General features: G+C 31.7%; 1 protein-coding gene across 11 annotated transcripts in view; it reads right to left on the reverse strand.

The window, feature by feature from the left end:
- The window catches only part of LOC138321779 (extended synaptotagmin-2-like), a 37,250-nt gene that overhangs the window by 1,459 nt on the left and 11,464 nt on the right, over positions 1-24,327 (reverse strand). The window contains exons 8-21 of one of the 11 annotated variants that reach the window (XM_069265731.1): positions 24,070-24,190; positions 23,174-23,273; positions 22,384-22,454; positions 21,725-21,810; positions 21,333-21,347; positions 18,463-18,511; positions 17,957-18,046; positions 16,692-16,709; positions 11,849-11,938; positions 9,189-9,200; positions 7,051-7,212; positions 5,675-5,824; positions 4,466-4,770; positions 4,004-4,027 (exon numbers count right to left, since the gene is read on the reverse strand). In XM_069265731.1, the coding sequence (XP_069121832.1) occupies positions 4,004-4,027; positions 4,466-4,770; positions 5,675-5,824; positions 7,051-7,212; positions 9,189-9,200; positions 11,849-11,938; positions 16,692-16,709; positions 17,957-18,046; positions 18,463-18,511; positions 21,333-21,347; positions 21,725-21,810; positions 22,384-22,454; positions 23,174-23,273; positions 24,070-24,190 (1,293 nt within the window). Of the gene's footprint in view, positions 1-4,003; positions 4,028-4,465; positions 4,771-5,674; positions 5,825-7,050; positions 7,213-9,188; positions 9,201-10,817; positions 10,851-11,848; positions 11,939-16,691; positions 16,710-17,956; positions 18,047-18,462; positions 18,512-21,332; positions 21,348-21,724; positions 21,811-22,383; positions 22,455-23,173; positions 23,274-24,069; positions 24,191-24,327 lie in introns of all 11 variants that reach the window. The other 10 variants (XM_069265737.1, XM_069265733.1, XM_069265729.1 and 7 more) reach the window with 10 other exon arrangements.

The following is a 24,327-nucleotide window of genomic DNA, read 5'->3' on the forward strand; positions in this document are numbered from 1 at the left end:
ACAAAATTTGCGCCCAACTAAATAACCCACAGTGGTGGTGTTTGGAAGGGTCTCATATGTCTTCGAGGGCGAAGACTTCGAGAAAGGAGGGAGGAGTGTAGCGGGATTGGACTGGGTCGATCATCGGTGACCAGGTAGCTCAGTCGGTAGAGCACTCGGCTAGTGTTCGGAGGGTCCCTGGTTCGAATCCCGGTCTGGCCCGTACATTTTCTCCTCTCCTGTTACATTTTGACCGAAATCAACGAATTTACGTCTCCACGAAAATTGATCTTTTCAATGAAACATATTATACATTATACAAATTTTTTATGTATTGATAGGATGATTAGTATCCCACTGCATCAAGTCTAGTTCAGGCTGTAGCAAATCAAGTTCAAAGTATAGGAAAGTATTGTTCAAACAAATATAGTTTTTAAAATTTGGTAGACAATATCATAGACACCAACGAATAATGGATTGAATCTATCATGAAGTTATCAATTTGACACGATATTTGTTTCATGAACACACCTGTATAAAAACACTATTTGAGTACCTACTCCAGCTTAAATTGTAACTGTGTTTTGTGGTAGACCTTAGTTCCACTTGAGCGATTACACAGTACAGGTAGGAGGGTCAACTGTGTATTTTTAACAGTAAAATATGTAAGGTCTACTCCATGAATTTAAGTGCCAACGAAATTGTAAAATTTTATAATCCACGAAATTTGAGCCCAACGAAAATAAATGATTTCACAGTATGCAAGTTCACAAATCTTTTGTTTTATCTCCTGAACTTACACACCAAAACCTTAATATTAAACATGAAAACGAACATCACAACAAATTTGAACAAAACCATTTAAACGTTCTTCCATTTCAATCTCAATGAAACATGTACTAGACATCTTTAAACATAGCTAAAAAGAAAATTTAACACATTCACCCCTTAATATACATTTAGACTCTTCTAAGTCAAAGACTAGACTAGTCCATTATGGGATTTCAGGGGTGAATGAGCTAAACACTTGATTTGGCGAATACAAATTAAAGACAACACCTTAGTCTTGACTTTCTGAAGTTCCTTGACAATATCATCCAATGTGACTCAAAGACGAGACAATAAAATCAGCATTTCTAACACACAAAAAAAAAAAAATTCTTTTAAGCATATGAGCCATTTTTTCAGTAAAATGAATATCAATGTTTCAAGTAAGGCTGCAGGCGAACATATAGAGCCACCTACATATTTAATCCTGGAGATCGAGGACAAGTGTTGGTGTCAGGGTTGGCAGGATTAGGATAGGACCAATATGGCGGTGACAATCCTGTATTAGGATAGTTTTGGTTGGATGGACTAGGAACTGACTAGCAGTATGGAAGTGTAAACAAAACTAGCTATGATTTAAGGCAATGATCAACTGCTTAACTTTTCTGTCAAAGGATCATTTGGTTTGTAGGTCGGTGAAGCTGGCAGGGAGTAACCTGTGAAAAAAACTGCCTTATAATTTATTCCTACAGTAGAAATGAGGGGAAATAAATAAAACCGACACAATATGAAAATAACCGTATTCTACCTAAAGAGGGCGCAGGGGGGTAACGGGCGATGGTGGCGCCCTTATAAAGTTCATTATTTGTAAAGTTATTTAAAATAGACTATAGCCCAAAAGCTTGCAGCTAGACAGTCATCACTTCAAAGGGAACTGCCACAAATTTTGAAAGGACTATAGCAGTTTCCCCACGAAAATCCTTTGATGTTTTCTAGCACAGAATACTGGAGTGAAAAGGAACATGTCAAACTGTCAACTGTCAATGAACCAATGTTTGAAGGTTTTAATCAGAGCATGTTGATGTTGCTTAAGCAGTTTATATATGTGTAGAATGTTTTAAACACTGAGATATATGAAAGTAGCGACTCTAACACTGATATGGTTGATGACTACTACGACTGTGCCATTCAAGGTCATTGACATTCAAACTGTCTAATATCGGATATATATGTGGCTGTTATTTTATTCTGTAAATTGGATAGGAAATAAAATTCTAAAGAAAGGTAAGTGTGTTGTTTATTAAAATAAAAATGATACAGCTGGACAATGTAGCATTTTATTTTTTTTAATAAAAGAAAAAAAGGCAGGGGCACCCTTTTTACAGCAGGCGCCCTCTTTAGGTCAAATACAGTATGATTTCCTTTTTTAGCATTTGGGATCTCCACTTAAGTTGTTATTATCTTATTATATCTATTATACAACTAAATAATCGTAAGATTTAAAAAAGAAAAAGTTGAACAGTGGTTAATTCTAGCATGCATATCACACTTGTGAACAATAGGCTAAATCCTATTATGTAGAAACTGTCACTATTTGCACTATTACAGTAAAATTCTTTTCTTTTGGTACCAAACATATATCTTATATGATAGACGTGACTATTGTAAACTAGTTCTACTTTCCATTATTTTCTGAGTACTCCTTCAATATTAAATATTTTCATTTTCTATAATCTAATTGCTAGTAAGTAAATCACTTGTAAGTAATATGGAGCAGGGGCATCAGGCCATTGTGTAACTATATGTCTAGGTTAGATCAAGGTTGATATTATTATTACATTTCAATTAACCTTACTAATATCTATTAAAACTCACGAAGTTATTATTTCACAAACCTAGATGTATCCATTTTCTTAACTTTTGAAATGTACACTTTATATCAAACAATATCTTTCTTGTATCATATTTACTGATTCTATATCAATCATCTTGAGAATTATGTTATTTAAAACCACATTTTGTAATTTGAACTTTTTCAAGGATTTGTCAATAAAATCCATAAGCCATATACTGTGCATCCCCCTTACTTTGTAAAAGAGCTTCTTGGATCACCCTCCTTACTCTGTAAAATAGCTTTTGCGACCACGCCCTTTCCTCTTTTAAATGATTTTCAGACATCCCCCTTACTCTGTAAAATAGCCTTTGAGACCATCCTCATAAAATAGTTTTGAGATCACCCCCTTACCTGTAAAATAGATTTTGAGATCACCCCCCTTTCTCATAAAATGTTTTTGAGACATCCCCCTTTCTTTGTAAAATAGCTTTTGAGATCACCCCTTTTCTCCTACAAAAAAAGTTTTGAGACCAACCCCTTTAACCTATGAGATGGTTTTGAGACATCCTCATTTTTCTGTAAAATAGCTTTGGAGACACCCCCTTTCTCCTGTAAAAAAGCTTTCAGATAAAATCCCAAAAATTTTGATCAGCGAAAATAACCGCCTATGCGGTATTTTTGTTGAATATTATAAACCAACTTATTTTTGTAGCAACTTAATTTCACATTAAAGGGGAAGCTACAAGCTGGGAAAAGTTGATTATATATGAGAAACAGGTGAGCAATGAACCCTGTAGCACTCATTCATGCTGATCATAAGTTTCGTTTATCTACAAATTAGGGTCGAAAAGTTTCGACCTGTCATTTTTGCCATCTCAAAATATGTACAAATTAATTGACACAAAAATAATTTGGTTTACAGTAACAACAAGTGATTTACATAATCTGACTAAACTACTGATCCCTGTAACCACTCTGTTCAACAGATGATCTGACAACATACCATCAGGGGTCATATTCTGGTGACCTTTATACCACCAGTACTAACACCATTTCGCCACAGTAATGCATTAAGCTTTGTTGTGCTGTTTGGGAGAGATGACTAACGTACAAGAAAATAATTCTGATAGCTTTTTCATACTATTTCGTCACCTGAAATTCACTTTCAAGATTCTGGCAGCAGCAATTTGATTGTCCATTTCCATAGAACACTAGAATGTGACCCACATATTTGATGTTGTCAGATCCTCTTATCAAATGAAGTGATAATAAGGATTTGTCTTTAATCAGATTAGTGATTTACTGGTTTGTAAACCTCAGAAATTATCTAATTGTCTCTGTATTCATTTACAGAAAACAAATTGTAATCAAACATTATACTGTATACAAGTGCGACACAAAAGGAGGTGCTAAAAGTTTTACCTTTTTAAAAGTTTAGACCTTAACCTGTCAACAAATTAGATACCTATTATCTTTATAGATAATTAATTAAATTAATTACATAAACCATCTTCTTATTCAGTAAATTTCCAAATATATTTAAAATCACTGGTGTAAGCTACATATGAATTGATAAGCTACATATGAATTGATTAATGAAAACTTGTATTATAATATTTTGATAAGAAAATAACTCAATGAAAACAGAAAGAAAAACATATGTAATTTAATTTGAATGACTGTTTGACCTATTTTTTCATTCTAATCTTTCATCTTTCATTTGACAGCGCAGTAGGATTATTCCAATTTTCTAATTAGAAAAAAAAGAAAAAAAATGAAGAACCATTTTTATTGCTATTTGTTTTATCTTCATAAACATTGAAGAGATACATCCCAACTTACACATAAGACAGCACAAACCTTATATATAATTCCTATACTTACATGGCTGGTGTTGGAGTCGTACCCTTCCTCTGACGTAAATCTGTGTCCGTTTTCTGTTTGGGTGTTGCTGGTGTCTTGCCTGGAGGGATGGTCTGGGGAGACGGGACAGTCTCAGCTGGCTTACCCGTGTCCTTGGCTGGGGACGGTGCTTTAGCAGGGGCAGCCTTCTGGTCCTTGGGGGCCGGGGTTGATTCGGGGGCAGCAGCATCAGAACTATCTACAGAGGTTCCTTCCTTATTTACCTCACTAGGGGTGATTATCTGTTCTGGTTCAGTAGATTCTTTAGATTTCTCTGTGGTCAGTGCCTATACAATACCAAATAAAATAATGTTAATCTATCAGGTGTATTTAGTTAGATCATGTATGTAATCATAACCACAACAGTACAAAGATACTATCATTTTGAACAGTCATAACTTTTTGAAACAGTAAAGCTTTTTTTTTTCTTTTTTTTTTTTTCAAATTGTGGTACAATGACCCACAAAAACAACACACTACATGTACACATGTATACAACGTATAGTTTTTCTATTGTTGGAGATGAAAATTGATATGGTATAATTACATTCTATAATATTCAGATATTAGAGTCAACATTATATGCAACGTATAGTTTTTCTTTAATCTGAGATGAAAATTGATATGGTACAAGTACATCCTATAATATCCAGATATTAGAGTCAACATTTTATACAACAATGTATAGTTTTTCTTTTGTCTGAGATGAAAATTGATATGGTACAAGTACATCCTATAATATCCAGATATTAGAGTCAACATTTTATACAACAATGTATAGTTTTTCTTTTGTCGGAGATGAAAACTGATATGGTATAAGTACATCCTATACTATTCAGATATTTGAGTAGACATTATATACAACGTATAGTTTTCCTTTTGTCTGGAGATGAAAATTGATATGGTATAATTGCATCCTATAATATTCAGATATCCATTGAGTCTACATTATATATTACTCAACAAATATAGAAATCAATAAGTTTAAGTAATATCTGCAAATATACAACCAGAACTAATGAAAGTTTATATATAGACCATTGAAGATACAGGGAATTTGGTATTATGATTGATAGAAATTAATAAATCTAATGTCCCTTTACTGATATTTCGAAGTCTTGAAATAAAGTAGATATTTGGGGCCCCTCTATGAGGATTAGAAATGAGGGAGTATTTGACCTATGACCTCACCCTCAATGAGAGCCTCATGTGGATCTGGCTGCTGGCCCCGGAGTTCTTCAGACTGAAGTATTGGTCGAGTGTCATATCAGGTGCCCTGAGAATGGACTTCAGAGGCAGGGCCATATCACCCAGAGGTTTTCCTGTCTTCTTGTCCATCACCTAAATCAAATATCAAGCAACAATAATACATATTGTATTTTCCCGGTTATAAGTCGCACCTGTGCATAAGCCACAAAAGCCTTTTTTCCAGTTTTTGTACACGTATAGGGTCCACTGGAGTAAAAGCCGTGGCCAGTACAGACTGTACTCTATCGGCAATATTCAAGTCTACCTTCGTAACTCCATGACCCATTATATAATTTTCTGTTATGCATTTACACAGATATTGAACCTTCCTACCCACAATATTCAAGTCTCATAGCCAACGTACATCAAAGTTTAGTTATGTTTAATTCAATTTTACATCTTAATAATATCCAAGGGCATGCTAGGTCCAGGGAGTTGAAAAAGATGGAGTACTAAGAGAGAAAAAAAACACAGACATGTGGTCAATGTCTTGTAATTGCCCTATATAGGTTTCAAGCTTGTAACCTGTAAGTGCAGGGCTTGTAATAAAGTAATAAAACATCTTAGATATTTGGCTAAAGCAGCAAAGTTTATTCTTGAATTCATAAAAACTAATTGACATGTAAAAAGATTTTTGTTGATGTTTTTGAAAGCCCTAGATATTCAGTAAAACATCAGAATGATCCTGCAAAATTTGTTTGAGTTTACATTAAGGATCAATATTTGCTAATATAATACAATAAAAAATGAAACCTACAGCCGGTATGTTGTGGGTTTTGAACAAGGGGAGGTAACAATCTAAAAAAGGATACCCTTTTCATACAGGGAAAATTTTGTAATGCTTTTAACATTACCTGTACATCACTGAGTAGGGCACAGTTGTTCAAAACATGATCAGGCTAAGCAGAAATTTTTAAGTTTTCATTTGAGACAAATAATTTCTTGTAACTTAAAACTTTTATAAAAAATGCATTTCATCTTTTTCTCACTGAGTGTTTTTTTATAAGCTGGCCAATATGGGGATTTTGAGATCCCAAACTGTTGTGGTAATCACAAGTAAAAGATCCATGCCAATTTGGAATCTTGAAACCACTGTATTGAAGAGAATATGTAATCACAGGTTTTGTGATAACTAAGAAATGAAAGATAATCTCCTACCCCTACATTGGACTTACCTGTACATTGATACCTAGAAATTTAGGGTCGTGGACCAGGTAGCGATAGTTCTCCTCCCAGATTGGACTTACCTGTACATCGATGACCTGGATGTTGGGGTCGTGGACCAGATAGCGATAGTTCTCCTCCCAGATTGGACTTACCTGTACATCAATGACCTGGATGTTGGGGTCGTGGACCAGATAGCGATAGTTCTCCTCCCAGATTGGACTGTCTGTGTTAAGTTTGACTTGACTCTCCTCCTTCTTCTGACCAACACTAACGATACAGTATGCACATGGCTCAGCCATCTGCTTCTTACCACGCTATAAATAAGATATACATACAACTCATGAAAAATTAAAAAAAAAAACCCAAAGATAATGTACCTTTTGCATCAAATAAATTCTTTAGAAAGAGACAAAATTTACATGAAATAAAATTCACATAAAGATTTAGTCAATATAGAACTTTGTTATAATAAAAAAATAATATTCATAAAACACATATTATGCAGGCATTATTAAGAACACCATTACTGGAATAAGTACCTTGATCATAGATGTATGTTTTCATCATAGTATTTTTCTGTTTTTCTCTCAAATCACTTGACCAGATATTGCCCAAACAATTTTGGGTGTCAATGTTTTTGGAAGCAAAAACGTGGCAGATAATTTATGTGTAATTAGATGTCTTCTGTTTCCATTTTCACTAACTTTAACTTTTTCAATATTCGCAGCACTAAATCAGGTTATGGAAATACACAGAGTTCGATCTGCTGCTGCAACCTATAGTCTACATCTAAGCCTTCGATTATATATTATATCCAGTGGCTAACAGCTAGTTTATGTGTAAATTAAGGATCTACATTGTATATCTAAAAGAGTTTTCAACTGATCTCTTAATTTTGACACTAATTGACCCAAAGAACAGCTGTCAAATGTTTTCTGAGTTACTATGATAGAATCAACAAATATTAATTTATAATTTAAAGATACAGATTTATGATATACAAGTATCAATCAGAAAATACTTTTTGGCAAGAACATAAAACTAATTACAAAATCTTTTTAATCTATTTCAATTTAAATTATTTTTTAAAGTACAGAAATTTGCTTTCTTTACGTGATAAAAATCAGAGCTGAACAGGGAAAAAGAGTTACATATTGTAAAAAAGTAAGAACAACTTTGGTTGGACTGTTTAAGGGTTTTTAAAATTTTTCATAAGAATCAGAATTTATCAAGTATATCAAGAACAAACCTTAACAGAATAAAAGTTTCAAGTTCTGAAATATTCAAAAGATCATCTTTTGAAGTCTGCAGTCAAAAAGAGCTGGTAAACTATTCAAGTTCAGAAATACTCAAAATCGAAAAATTATCTTTTCAAGTAGGTGCATGAACCAAAGAGAGCTGGTAAACATTCAGTAGCTAGAATTTGTTATACAAAGTGTTACTTGAAGCAAAATCAAGAATATTTTGCAGTATTATTTCAGAAAACCTATCACAGTTATTCCGTCTTTGAATATTGTAGAGTTATCTCCCTTGTGGATAGGTATCGATTATGACGTCAGGATATTGAGGGCACACATTGCATGGTTTTCATTGAAAAATATGACGTTTCACCCTTAAAAACATGACGTTACAATCAGTACCTGTCCCCAAGGGCAGATAACTCTGTAATATGCAAATACAGAATAAATTCCTATATTTTAAAATCACCGTCTCACCATCTGTGTACAGTCATGTGTGTTATATAAGATACCACAGCAAACAAACCACATTTCAGTGTAGCATGGTGAAAGCATACCTTGAAAAAAAATTCATGAAAAACAACACCACAAGTAAAAAAAGTCTTAATTTTAAGACAGATAGTTTCTAAAAATCTTATGTCTTCTTGAAGTACATTATTATTAATAATGATTTTTTTTAATAAGTATCAATATAACTAGTTTTTCTTGAAATTTTCACAATGATCCTATGCCATTTCCATGACTGATATGACCAACATTGGATTTAATGTGAAGAAGAGAATTATATATAAAGTTGAAAAATTAAAAAGAAACTGGTGTACATTCCTAAATAACATTAGTATTTCACCTTTTTGACTTGTAGATAATATTCTGTCATAGATATTTCTCTTATTGCAAACTTTCATTAAAAATTGTTTGTTTTTAATCACAAAGTTAAACTGCATAAATAGTTATTAGTGAGAAAAATCAATCTATGTGATAAATACAGTTTTAAGGAAAACTCAAGAAAAGGGAATGCAGTTCTAATAAGATTAAAAAGAACTTGATTTCACCTTCAGAGATCCCTGGAAACAATACAATAACATTACATGATTAACTGAGAAAAATTGCCTTAATATGATCACTATAACTAAAATAAATCGTGTCAGCAATCAACCGGAATTCATTAAGATAATATAACTGCATCAAAAAAAATAGGTAAAAGCTGAAGAAAAATGATCATTCTTTTTTGTTTACGATTATTCATTCTACTTAATATTTTACTACTTTTTAATTAATTCTTTCATTAGTTAATGCTAGATGGTTTAATAGGTGTTGTTCTTAGAAGGTTTTGCAAAATTTGTGGGAGAGGTATTGAGGTTGTGTTGGGGATACCAAAATCTATTCAAAGGATTAGAAATATATCTGGACAGATTATACTCAAGAAGATAAAATGAGGTGAAATCTCTTATTTAAGATAACTAGCTAATAATAAAGGATGATTTGACTGAATTATTCTGTATTTGCATATTACAATGTTATCTGCCATTATGGTAGGTATTGATTGTGACATTATGTGTTTGCGAGCATAACATATTTTTCAAATTAGAAAACATGAATTTTACTCACAAAACTATAATGATGTTACAATACCTTCCCAAAAGGGAGATAACTATAAAATATGCAAAGACAGAATAGAGAGCTCTGCAGACTGGTCTTACCTTCCCAAAAGGGAGATAACTATGAAATATGCAAAGACAGAATAGAGAGCTCTGCAGACTGGTCTAACTGTAAACAGCTTAAAATATCAAGTTCCTTCTTGGAATATATGCAGTACTTGTATATATGTAGCAGCTGTATAGATACTTAGTGTAATCTAACTTGCCTGGGAAAAAATGAGTTAGATGTTTATGTTAGTAGCTGATCAATTGACGAATCGCCAGCTATCAATCAAATTGTCTGGGTACCACACGTGACTTTACATTTTTATTGTGTATGCTACAACATTTAATAGGTACACCTGCGTTTGCGAGCAATAGACGTGGCGATCTGTCAATTGCTGATGATGGCTTGTGTGAGGTCTTAAACCTGTGCAATGTTTTCTAATACCTATCTAAACTTTCAAAGATAAACTTATTTAGGATTATAAATCATAATACTGAAAAATAATAAGACAATTCATTCTTTTAAATTGATAAAGATGAATGTGAGGTTACATCCCTGATAATACAGTAATAGAATTTACTCCCTACATGAAATTTGGAACATTTTAAAATTCTTGAACATTAAAAAAAGAAAAAAATCTGAAAGTGAATTTGAATCATTGACAAAATCATGCAATTCAAATGAAATATTCAAACCATTGTCAAATCCATGCTTGCATTGATAAACTGAAATTGAACTGTAAAGCTTTCACAAACACGGATGGAACGTGATAAACCACAAGTTTACATAGTTACGAAAAGATTTAGACACAAATTTTTAAAATATACCGCCGCCAATAAAAAAAAAAATCTCAGAGTGTGAAAATTTGAAATTTGCATGAAGATCTCGCCAAAGGAATCTAACTGTTTCCAAGTGCAACCAGTAGGCTATGTAACGATGAAAACTGGCAAGTTGTAGCCGTAGTCATAAAATACAAATGCAACTCTCTTGGAAATAACTCAAACCAACTGGTGAAACAATGGGACACTTTCATTTACCTTAAACATCCCAAAAGTGTTGCCATATTGGTACTAGAATTAGTAAAAGCATCACAAATTGGTCAATAATACTGAAAGTATTATTTGAATTAATGATTCAAAAGAGATGATCTCAACAGATAGGAGGTAGGATTTATTCACTGGAGGTAGTAGGTTTTTGAACTAAAAGACAAGTCCTTATCAGATATTCCCTTTCTTTAAATTTGTCGGTAAATATTGTCAACTACATCAAGGATGCTATAAAATGTATTGGAGAGAAAATCCAGAAACAAATATTAGAAAGTTCATTAACTGCACAAAGCAAGACAATTCCTCCATAACTTTAGATAAAATTGAAAACAAAATTATACACATTGACTATTCTCAAGGTTGTTTAAAACTGGACAAAAATGCTCTGCTATGAGCGAAACTGAAAATCAAGATAATGAAATTAGCACATGCAGATATCCTACAACATAAATAGTTATAGTTAAATAGTTGTGGTTATAAAATAACCAAATGTTCATGAAGTTTGATTTCATGATACATAATTGGAGCACTTGTAGACTCTCAAGGTTAAAATGAGATCATATTCCCTATTTGCATATTACAGAGTTATTTGCCCTTATAGGTAGATGTCGATCATTATTTCATCTGTAATCAAAATTCATGTCAATTTTTCTGAACATGACAACAATTATTACTTCTTACAGGGGCAGATAACTCTGTATTATGCATATACAAAATAAATGTAAAGTACTAGAAAAATTTTGGTAATGTGAATGCTGGTAATATTACAAAAATTATTATAGAAAAATGTCCAATATACTAATGCTTTTAGTGAACAATGAAGTTACAGTTTCAAAATCAAAGTCTGAAAACGTCCTCAATATCAGCATTTTACAGAATTTTTTTGGTTATCAATTTCTTTTAATAAATGTCAGTAGAACAAAAGCCACATACAATACAGCCATACAAATATTCTTACTTATACAAAATAACACTCATACAAACATTCTTACTTATACAAAATAGCTAATTTTTCTACATACCGGTAATTCTCGTGCAGAGTCTAGATTCACCATCAGAAGTGATGAAGACAACTCAGTGCCGTCAGTATTCTTTTCCATATGCTGTAGGGTCTGAAAGTCCAGAAAACATGCATTATACATCACAAATTTGATTCATTGAACAAAAAAGTATAAGAAAAGTAATTACTCATGCACTTACAGTAAGTTAGAATTTTTAATCAAAATTTTACAATATTGATTTCTGAATTCTATTTACTAACTGTTTCAGGTAAGCAAGAGTTCTTAAAATTAATATCAAATATTAAAAATTATCAAAAGGAAAAATTTAATTCATAAGGAAACATCAACAGAAAATTAGTCATGTGATAAACTCATAAAATATGTCAACGTAACACTTGCAAACTATTAGTAAAAAAATTTGGAACAGTTAACTTTGCCTTTTTGCCCAGAAAACTTCATTGATCTATTTGTGAAGAATGTCTCTTTTTGTTGTTAAAATAAATTGAATTAACCTGAAAATATGTTTACATATAGCAACTAAAGGTGTAATATGATTTACAGACTTATATGATACAAACATACTATAATCTAAGTGAATAAAGTTAGGAAAAGAAAATCATGATTGGACCAGATCTACTGTAGTAGAAATTTTCCATGTTCAAAATAAGAATTATTTTTTTCATTATTTAGTAATTTCTGAATAATTTATTTTCTTGAATATTATTATCACACAATCATTTAAGCTTTTTTAGGTTTTCTGTAGAACATGAACAGCTGCAGATATTCAAATTCACAGAAATGTTTTAAAATTATTTTGTTTAATCACAGTCAAACCTCGATGATTCGAACTCTGATGAATCAAATTTCTTTGCTATATAACATTACAAACAAACCCATGTATGAATCAAAGTTTTATGAATCAAAGTTTGTGATGTATACATTTTTTTCATGGGCCGTTTATATAGAATCATAGGTAACTGACACTGGATGATTTGAATAAATAATTACCTGTACATATCAGGTGTTCTCTGATGCCACGTGACATGCTGTCACACCTGTCTTGCGACAGCCTAGCTTTTGCCGGACAATAGGGATTATGACAGCTTGTGTTGCTTGCTTGATATCATCAAGATAATTAATATCACTGATCTGCTTTGTTTTGAAGCTATGTAAGCTACGTTATTTAATCATTAGTACGGCAAAGATACTGTTAGTCGTTTCTGATGTTCGCCGCTGCCATTGGTAGCAGTTACATTACAAAACTTCGGCATAAATACAGGAGTAAATCGATCATTCTAAATCAAAGTATTTTTGTAGGTGTTGTAGCACTTTTGATTCCTCCTTTTTAGTTTCATTTTAAAACGTGTTATCATTTTTTATATTCATTCCGTAATATCATCGCTTCAACAGTCACCACATGTACACATGTACATGGGATAGGCCTGGTACACGCAAGTCATGTTTATAATATATTGCTAATGATAGCAATACATGAGATTAATTGCATACTTCATTTTAATTTTGTGTTGTTTTTGGTAAATACGATGATTACAAAGTTTACGGAACAGAGACGTACACAATTACTACAGTTGGTTATGGTAAAAAAAAACATCGGTCTAATTCCAACCATGAAATAATTCGAAGTCTCAATGTTTCAAGGTTTTTCTGTCGGTCCCTTGAATTTCGATACATTAAGGTTTGACTGTATCATATTTTGAGAAAATGTAAAAGATATTTCAGTATTGAGTGAATTGATGAAGAACTGCACAGACAGAGAAATGTGTTGTGAAATCTATTTTTTAAAGTATACATGTATATAACCTTTTAGTTACTATTTACAATCACTCCACCATTATTAGAAATAATCATTTTTTGGAAGTTTTAATTATATTAGCTATATTTAAAGTAACAGTTGAAACTTATGCAAAGCTTCTTCCTTCAATTCAAAATAAATTTAAATCTGCATAACAACCACCTCTGTATAAAGACCATCTACTTAATAAGACTACTTTTCTATAGTTCCAAATGATCAATTTCAGCATGTACATAAAGACAATTTTTCGTCTGTTCCTTGGGTGGTCTTTATAGACAGGTGTGGTTGTATTTCTTTGGTTTAAGCCAATCAGAAACATTTGAATATGCAAAAGTTTTGCTGTGGTTCCGCTGATTTTGTTATTACAAGATTCAACTGTATTTTCAAATCAAGGAAATCTTTACAGACAGAATTTTGTCCCCATTACCGTTAAATCTCAATTTAATAAAATCATAATGTAGCTATTTTATTTCTGAAAATGTTTTCAAATATAAATTTTTGAAATTATCAGCCTTTTTCTAAAGAATAAGGATAGCTTATATGCTATACATGGAGTGAATGTAGTGTTTTTATATATAACTTGACTTAGTAGATGAGGAGCAGGTTACTAGCTCACAGATAAGGGGAGATAAGCCAAGCAGATATGATCATGAACTGATGGATGAAACATTTAAACCTTATTTATCTTTTCTTAAAGTTAATATAAACGATAGAAAATTATAAAGAAAAACTCAATAATGTAACAGTAATCTTACTGATAATAATATGCCTTTTGAAAATTTAGTGGAAACCTCAGACAGATTTTTTTTATATTACAAAATGTATCGATAACACACAGAATTTGCCCTTATGATTGACCTCTTTCACCTCATGCAGCTTACGGCACATTATGACACTTTAACCCCAGGCAGCATGTCTCTAACCATTGCCGGTGCTCCCTCATACCATTTTATTACCAAGACACATACACACACATGTTGACAAAACTTTTTTTTTTTTTTTTTTAAATCTACTTAATTTTTGTCTTAATTGCAAATTTTAAGTTGTTTTGTACCTCAATTTAACATCATTTCATTCATTAATGTTTAGTGTCGTAAATTTAATTTAAACTTAAATTAAACTTAGATTTAAGTTTAAATTTAATGCTTTACTTCTTATCAACAGCTAGGGTCATTCAAGGGTGTGCCAGATTTAAGAAATGAAGAAAAGTTATAGTACATGAAGAAAATCCATTGACCTACAGTCAGTATTGGGATCAGTACCTGGCAAATGCCCCACATGGAATTTAAAATTGAAACTCAGAAGTAGAATGCTTGTGGTAAGTGGGAACACTTAACACATCACCCCTGAAATTTTATAATGGGATGTCCCAGGTCTTGAAGTAGAAGAGTCCAATTGTGTTTTCAGGGGTGCATGAGTTAACCACTTGGCCACATTGACCCTTTAAATATGAGGTTAGCTAGCCAATAAAATCATAGTTATCTATTATCATCTTGATTCTTTGCCCTGTTTGAAAAATTAGTTACACAGAAATCTATTCTAGTGTGTCCGACAGTTGTTTATGGTATGAGAGTGAGATAGGGATGTTGATGATTGTATATTATCGTGAGATGTTCTGAATGACAATGAAAATGTTGTGCGGTACCAGTACATATTGTACAGTTAAAAATGACAAGGGGAACAAACTAAAACAAACCACTCTAGAACAGAAAACCAGCAAAACCACTTACCAGAAACATAGATACATGTGTAACAAAAAACAAAATAAAGGTGTCACAAAGCAGTACAAATGAAAATAAAAAATTTAATTAGGAAGGGTGACATGATATTACTAAAGCAATATTCACACCAACTAATATAATTTATTCATATTTTCAGCTACTGTCTAAAATAAATACCAATATAAAAAATTTCTGTTGATACATCTTTTCTGGCACAGCTTAAAATTTCACAACACTACTATATTCTAACGACAATAAACCTCCACTTGGTATTAATATGCCCATTTCCCCTTCTTACCAGGCTATTATATCTAGGCCTACATTAAAAAGATCTGGGATGAGGAGCTAAATTCCATTGAGTGGGTTTCCTATCGATTCTAATGAATCTCTACTAGTGTAACTCCTATAAGATTAATCTTTGGAATCCAACATGCATCTCCTGTCCCTAAAATTTCAAAAACAACCCTTCCTACAAGTTTAATTAGATCATTAATGCCTCAGACAATTTCATTACAATGCCTCAGACAATTTCATTACAGAAGTCATTAACGTTACTTACAGTTCCTGGATTTTTTGTTTGTTTAATTATACTGAGGGATGATGGAATTAGTAAATAAGTGCATAAAGCTGAATATAATTAATCTGATAAGATATTTAAATAATTGTTGCATTGATAATTACAAGAACGAGAAAAAGGATTATGACTCTTCAGTCAATTTAACATTTAAATTGGTAGTCGAGTCATCAGTTAGTGAACATTCTAGTTGTAATTAAACAATATTATTATTACATTTAATATCATATTTATTTTGAAATCATCTTGAACAAAGTCATATTAAAATGGAAAATTTGCTACTGTATTCTTGTTGGCTCATTCTAAGAGTATATGTATTTCACTTCCAACAAAATAGCATGGTTCAAATCTTAAGAATTTCAAAAATTTCTTAATTATCATAGGTTGATCATTTTTTCACCAATTTCATGATCTCTTAGGCATAGTGGTTACTGAAATCCCAAAATTCAAATCAAATCATTAACATAATTTTGATTTTAACCGTGCCACCATCACCTTATCAATGGCAATTGCTTTATATATGCAAACATGCTCTATCATTATTTTTGTAATTAATAGTCTTGATAATTGAACGAGGTATCATACTGGAGTTTAAATAATTCATATTTTTAAAATCAAGATCCAGGAATATGTTGCAGTGATGATATTAATATAACAAGGGGCTGGGAATTTAGCATACTTAGTACTGGTTATACAGAAATTGTAAGTACTATACCAAGACACCCATCTAACGACAAACATCGTTATGATTTTTTCCTGAGACTTTATATTGTCCTGTTAAAAAGTGGATACTTGCTAGAATCTATTTCAAATAACACCTCTAATAGAAAGCAGATACACACAAATTTTATAAAAAGCAACATTAATGTACAAACCACCTCAAAAAAAAAAAAAAAAAAAATTAAGATTGTTATTTTATAAAACTACATTTAGCAATTTGTTTGGCAATTTAGATACAATAAAATAATTGTTAAAATCCACATCTATAAATAGAGCATCCTTGACACTCCAGGAGTTAATATCACTGTTGTAATGTCCACACCTGAACTATTATAGGAAAACTGAAGGCACAGTGTGCAGCATCATACAAGACAGGTAGTTTGGTCTTTTTTGATGTAAATAGAAAGAATCAAATACTGGTACAGCTTTGAAATTGGACGTAATCTTCAATAGAAGTCTCTGCAGGCCTGTGATTCGTCAGTTTTGTTCAACTGAAATGCCTTCAGTTTTTAAATTGACATAGTACAGGGGTGGAGACAAGGAGAATGATAGTAACCCCTGGAGTATTGAGGATGATATTACAATAAAACAGGTTTACTTTGACCTGTCTGTATACTTGAACATTAAATCAAAAAGTTCAAATTCTCCAAAGTTTTGTCAACTTTTTTTTAAGATTTGTTACAGAAATGGAAAAAAATATCACCAAATTCAAAATATGTTTCTAATTATAATCAGTTATTTCTGGGGTCCCATAGATTAACTAGAAACACGGTTTACTGTTAAGAAGGTGATATACTCGCATTGAGCTCAGAATAAATACTATTCATATCTCTTTTTGGAATAACTTTTTTCACTCAGAGGAATCTTTTAGTGGGAAACTAATTGAACAAAATATTTAATGTTACCATGTATACTTAAAACAATATATACTTATGACTCTTTTGTAATAAAAGAGTTTCAAATACATCAAATCAAAAGAATTTCCCATCTACCAGAAGTTACAACATCAAAATAAGGAATATAGTGAAAGAATTAGCTGTATGTCAACAAGTACTACTGGCCCGTTTTTGATTATACGGTTTGACTGGTTGGACCTAGTTGTTTTGTTTATGAAGATGGATCTAGTAATTTTGTATTGTTTTTAGATGAGCCTTGACAAAGTCCTCACAGGCCTGTATCGAAAAATGCAGGTCCATTAGGATTTATACTTGGAATAATGACTTCAACAAATGGTCTAAGCGGTTGTTCTGAACAAACAAAAACGGACCAGAAAAACAAAGATACAAGATGGCGATACTTACATGATCGAGGATGGCCGGATCCTTGGACAAGTAGTTCCATACCAATTTAATGTGTATCAGTCCTTGTTTGACATCTTCTAGTGGGAGCCACTGTATGCAATATAAATGGTACTCAATAAGGGGAGATAACCAAAAAGATTAGATCTTCAAACAGGGGAGATAACTACAAAGAATAAATCTTCAAACAGGGAAGATTATTAAGAAAAACTTTCAAACAGGGGAGATAATTACAAAGAACCTCCAAATAGAGGAGCTAATTACAAAGAATCACTCTTCAAACATGGGAGATAATTACGAGGAACCTTCAACCAATTCGGATAATTACAAAAAATAATCTGCAAACAGAGAAGACAAATACATGTATTTGGAATGAAAATAGTCTTTTCTATTCAGTAACAAACCCAGATGCAGCTGAATTTTAAAACTGAAAAGTTTTCTTGTGAATCAACACTTTAGAATAATGATCAATGAATACTGGAAAAAATCAACTAAAAAGAGATACATACAGAATCTGTGATACCGGCCTTGGCAACTGTACCTATAGCAATATTCACACTGGAAAAGACAAAACACTGAGTCAAGTCTAGCTATTTATTTTTGACACAGTTAATCATACAAAACAATAAACATATAGTTCTCTTAAAATACAGTGGTATTAAACAAAACTTGTCAACATCAAATATTTTTGTTGATGTTTAATCTGTAGATATTAATCACATATTTTGAGCTCTTACAAATTTTACAATTTGAAGAATTAATTATTAAACTGGAAAGGTATATAAGCTTAATCAGAAAGTTTTCAGTTTCACTTAAATCCAAGCCTACAAATCTATCTTAATTATAAAATTCATTTATATATATTTATGATCTGTATTTTCTCCCATCAATTGAGACATTTATTTTCTATGCAGTTACATATCTTTACATAATGAGACATCTAACTTAAAGATGCTCCTCCACCGACAAAAGATAAATGATATTCATCATTTGAACAATAATTGGTGTTTAATCGTGTATATATATGTTTTAATTAACACAAAAAATAATATAAAATAGTTTATTTCGCCTTTGGTGCATACGCAATCAGTATATCATTCCATATACGAAGTAGTGACACGGAATTTTTTCGGGATGCAATTAATTATTTTTTATATTTTTAACTTGAAGTAAAACTATAAGCTCAAACTTTTAAACGGTGGTAATGGTGTAAAATAAGTAACTTTTGTAACTAAAGAAAAATACTAAATCGTCTGCTCCTGTTTTTGATAGTGAAAAATACCATTTGTCAGCGGTGGAGCATCTTTAATTTAACAAATGAAAATCAAACTAAAGGATTGTATCTATTTCTGGTTAAAGAATGCTTAATTAGCTTCTTATATAATCGTAGAAACGGATATATATCAAACAAAATATCGATATAAAGATCAGTCAAGATATCACCCATAAGTCAGGATTTTACATATACATTCGCATAAAATGGGATTTAGTACTACCCCATTGGTATTAATAGGTTTTCCATATATGTCTGTGTTAGTATTTCATATGCACCTTAAACATATTCATTTCAGAGGAAAATACATACATCATGTATAACAGATTTATGTATGAGACAGTTATATATTTAAAATAATTGAAGAGCACAGTCCATTCATAAATTCAAGATTTATACAATACATGTATAATGTTTCGGTCTGCATGTTAAGTACAAATACATCATGCTATTCACACTGGAAAAGACAAAACACTGAGTCAAGTCTAGCTATTTATTTTTGACACAGTTAATCATACAAAACAATAAACATGTAGTTCTCTTAAAATACAGTGGTATTAAACAAAACTTGTCAACATCAAATATTTTTGTTGATGTTTAATCTGTAGATATTAATCACATATTTTGAGCTCTTACAAATTTTACAATTTGAAGAATTAATTATTAAACTGGAAAGGTATATAAGCTTAATCAGAAAGTTTTCAGTTTCACTTAAATCCAAGCCTACAAATCTATCTTAATTATAAAATTCATTTATATATATTTATGATCTGTATTTTCTCCCATCAATTGAGACATTTATTTTCTATGCAGTTACATATCTTTACATAATGAGACATCTAACTTAAAGATGCTCCTCCACCGACAAAAGATAAATGATATTCATCATTTGAACAATAATTGGTGTTTAATCGTGTATATTTATGTCTAATTAAAACAAAAAATAATATAAAATAGTTTATTTCACCTTTGGTGCATACGCAATCAGTATATCATTCCATATACGAAATAGTGACACAGAATTTTTTCGGGATGCAATTAATTATTTTTTATATTTTTAACTTGAAGTAAAACTATAAGCTCAAACTTTTCAACGGTGGTAATGGTGTAAAGTAAGTAACTTTTGTAACTAAAGAAAAATACTAAATCGTCTGCTCCTGTTTTTGATGGTGAAAAATACCATTTGTCAGCGGTGGAGCATCTTTAATTTAACAAATGAAAATCAAACTAAAGGATTGTATCTATTTCTGGTTCAAAGAATGCTTAATTAGCTTCTTATATAATCGTAGAAACGGATATATATCAAACAAAATATGGATATAAAGATCAGTCAAGATATCACCCATAAGTCAGGATTTTACATATACATTCGCATAAAATGGGATTTAGTACTACCCCATTGGTATTAATAGGTTTTCCATATATGTCTGTGTTAGTATTTCATATGCACCTTAAACATATTCATTTCAGAGGAAAATACATACATCATGTATAACAGATTTATGTATGAGACAGTTATATATTTAAAATATTGAAGAGCACAGTCCATTCATCAATTCAAGATTTTATACAATACATGTATAATGTTTCGGTCTGCATGTTAAGTACAAAGTTTTTACATCATTGATCATGAAAGATATTGTGCTGAAGCCAGACGAGAGATTTTCATGCTATCTATATAAAAGATCAAAGAAAATTTGATCAGGACAGTCTTCGGCAGGGAAAGGTTGATGCTGAAAGTGGCGTGTAAAGAGGATGTTGAATATATTCTATATTTGCATATTACAGAGTTATCTGCCCTTGTGGGTAGGTATTGATTGTGACATTTATGTGTTTGGGAGTGTAATGTCATACTTTTTTGGGGCAAAACGATGTGAATTGCTCCCATAAAATAATGATGTCACAATGGATACCCATAAGGGAGCTAACTCTCCAATATGCAAAGACAGAATATACAATAGGTCTATTTCTATACAATGCAAATGCTATTGTGATAATTATTCAAAGAATTGCATAATTTGTGGAGAAAGGGGGGATTAATCATTGTATTGTTTCAAATCACATTCTATTTTAATGAACACTTGCAGCATTCCCTAAAACACTCACTCAGCATTTCCGCAACTGATGAACATCACAATGGATAATAAAATTAATGACTGCTAGATACCCTTTATTGACGTTTTACTCTTTATTCTACTAACAATATTTTAATCTGTTGTTTTAGGGGTGAATGAGTTAGCTATATGTTACATTAATTTAGCATAAACTATCTTATAACAATTAATATTAGACAATGAAATTAGAGTGATTGGGTGGTGTTGTAGTTAGCCACTAAAGAATAAATCCCCTTGCACGCTTAATTTTATCAAGGCCATCGAAAATTATTTGTATATTAAAGTATATAACTTGTTTCCCAATCAATGTAAAATCTATTAAACCTTACAATGAGATGACATTGAAGTTACTTCTTAATTAATTTTGTAACAAATTTCCCTCACCATCCGAGATCATCATCCTTACTGCCCGGGTCCTCGTCCTTCAGCTCAATATCCACATACTGACCGTCCTTGATGTCGATGATGGTCTATAAAATAATAACTCCCAATTACAACCAATCGTCTCTACAGTTAATACTACACAGTATAAAAGATATTATTTGTTAGAAATAAAGATTGTGCATGAAAACTAGGTAAATCTCTTGAAGTAACGAATAAGAGAACATCGAGAAACAACCGTCAACAATCACAGTTTGTTATTTAAATTTATTTATACAAATCATCTTTATGTATATTTCAGTACTAAGCAGCAACTAGCCTTTAATATGTATATTTTGTATGTATGTTTGGAGAGGGCTTATCCATAAGTTGAAAGAACTTGTGCCCAATCCTTTTTGTCAAATACCAAAAAAAAAAAGGCAAATAAAATATGTTTAAATCAAAAGATATTATTCTGGCAATTTTGTTTTAATTTGAAGTGACTAACTTAAATGTTTAACAATTTGTTTCTAAAAAAGGTACTTTTTTTATAACAAGCTACAAATTGAATCATAAAATTCGCATTTCCTCATTCAATAATCTGAAATCCTTGGTTATTAGAGTCACATTTTTAAAAACAAAGTTCAAATGAAACAAAACATCATGTAATTTAGAAATCTTACTTCAAACACTTCATTCCACTCTGGGTTGACGGTGTTATTGATGACCTTGGTTTTAAATTTCTTGGCACCAACTGAAAACATGAAACGACATATCATTATGTTCAGCGAAAGCTATCAATATCAATTTATCATTTTAATTTATCAAGATATTTGTTTATAGAAAGTTATCAACATGTTTTGATTTATTAAATTATTTGGTTTTAATTTCAACTGGTTACAATGGTGGATATCTGTCAAGGCTTGGTTGTGTACTAATTATAGACAATACAGTTCTCTTCACTGGGCAGATATGCTTTCAATTTTAAATATCAATACAAAGTTACTTGACAGTATCATGATTTTTAATCAGTCATTCATTCTGTTCTCTGCTTTCACAACAAATTTAAATTGTGGTTAGTTACTGGTTTATCGGCTACATGACTCTGCTTAGTTAGTTACTGGTTTATCGCCTACATAACTCTGCTTAGTTAGTTACTGGTTGCCCACATTACTCCGCCTATTGCTAAGCTTTGTCTCACCAACAAAGGTCCATGTCGGCATGTAATATGGGATATTCAGAGATAATCTGTATTAGTGAAGTGCAAGAAGGCACTTGGATTCAGATCTAAAGAATGATCATCAATTATAGTAATTATTTGCTAGGTAAGACAATTAAAAAAAAAAAAAAAAAAAAGACAACCCTATCCCCATCCCACCTTGCCCCAACAAGAATAATTTTGGAACAGTCCTATTTTGAAATATCTCCTTAGTGTAAACAAACATGTAGACCAAAGTCACCACCACAGCGTACCTTTTATAACAGCATAGGGATCAGACTTTCCTTTCTTGGCGAAACCGATATCTGCTTTGATGAGGTCCTTAGCTCCCAGCACATGGATCCGGAGCACGCCCTTTAAACATAACAGATACCTCAGTTTATATGTAATTCCTTTTCTAATCTCAAAAGGCTTGGTCATGTTAATAATTTATAAGTAATTTCTGTGCTGAGTATAGTTAAAGTGAAATCCATCATACCAAAATGTTATAGAAGTTTTTACTGTGTTATCGAAAAATGGACCCTGTAACCAAATGTGTGTGTGTTGAAATCCTTAAAGATGCTCCACCGCCGACAGAGCATAAATGGTATTCATAATTTGAACAATAATTGGTGTTTAATCGTGTATATATATGTCTAGTTAACACAAAATATAATATAAAATGATTTATTTTGCCTTAGGTGCATGCGCAATCAGTACATCATTCCATACAGGATATAGTGCAACGGAATTTTTTCGGGATGCAATTAATTATTTTCGATATTTTAAACTTTAAGTAAAATTAGAAGCTCAAACTTTTCAACGATTGTAATGGTGTAAAGTAAGTAACTTTTGTAACTGAAGAAAAATATTAAATCGTCTGCTGCTGTTTTTGATAGTGAAAAAATACCATTTGTCAGCGGTGGAGCATCTTTAATCAATTGATTAAAGAGTCAGGCAAGGAATTTCAAATAGATGTAGATTAATACTTGATGACTTAGTCTGAAACTAGGGTATTTTAAAATAGTGATATCTAAAATTTTAACAACAGCCATCCAGTTTGAAGCACATTCACCCCTAAAATTGCATAATAGACTGGTCTAGTCTTTCATTAAGGAGAGTCTAAAAGTGTCTTCAGGGGTGAATGAATTAAACCCTTTTCCAAACTTACATCTGGCTGTGGATATCTCAGCATCATGAGATTGACGTCCTGTACCATAGGGACTACTATCCTGTTAGGTAGGACCATAATGTTGGACAACTGTTCGGCAATTATGGTATCCAACATGTCGCTACAAAGAAACAAACAAAAAAATTATTTCACTGGGTCAGTCTCTGTCAAGAAAGCATTACTTAATACAGGTATCCATGCATTCTGGGCCGTTTTCGTTTTAATATATGGTTGAACTGGTGGGACTTAGTCGTTAGT

The sequence above is a fragment of the Argopecten irradians genome, chromosome 4 (assembly GCF_041381155.1).
Source record: "Argopecten irradians isolate NY chromosome 4, Ai_NY, whole genome shotgun sequence".
Classification (NCBI taxonomy): domain Eukaryota; kingdom Metazoa; phylum Mollusca; class Bivalvia; order Pectinida; family Pectinidae; genus Argopecten; species Argopecten irradians.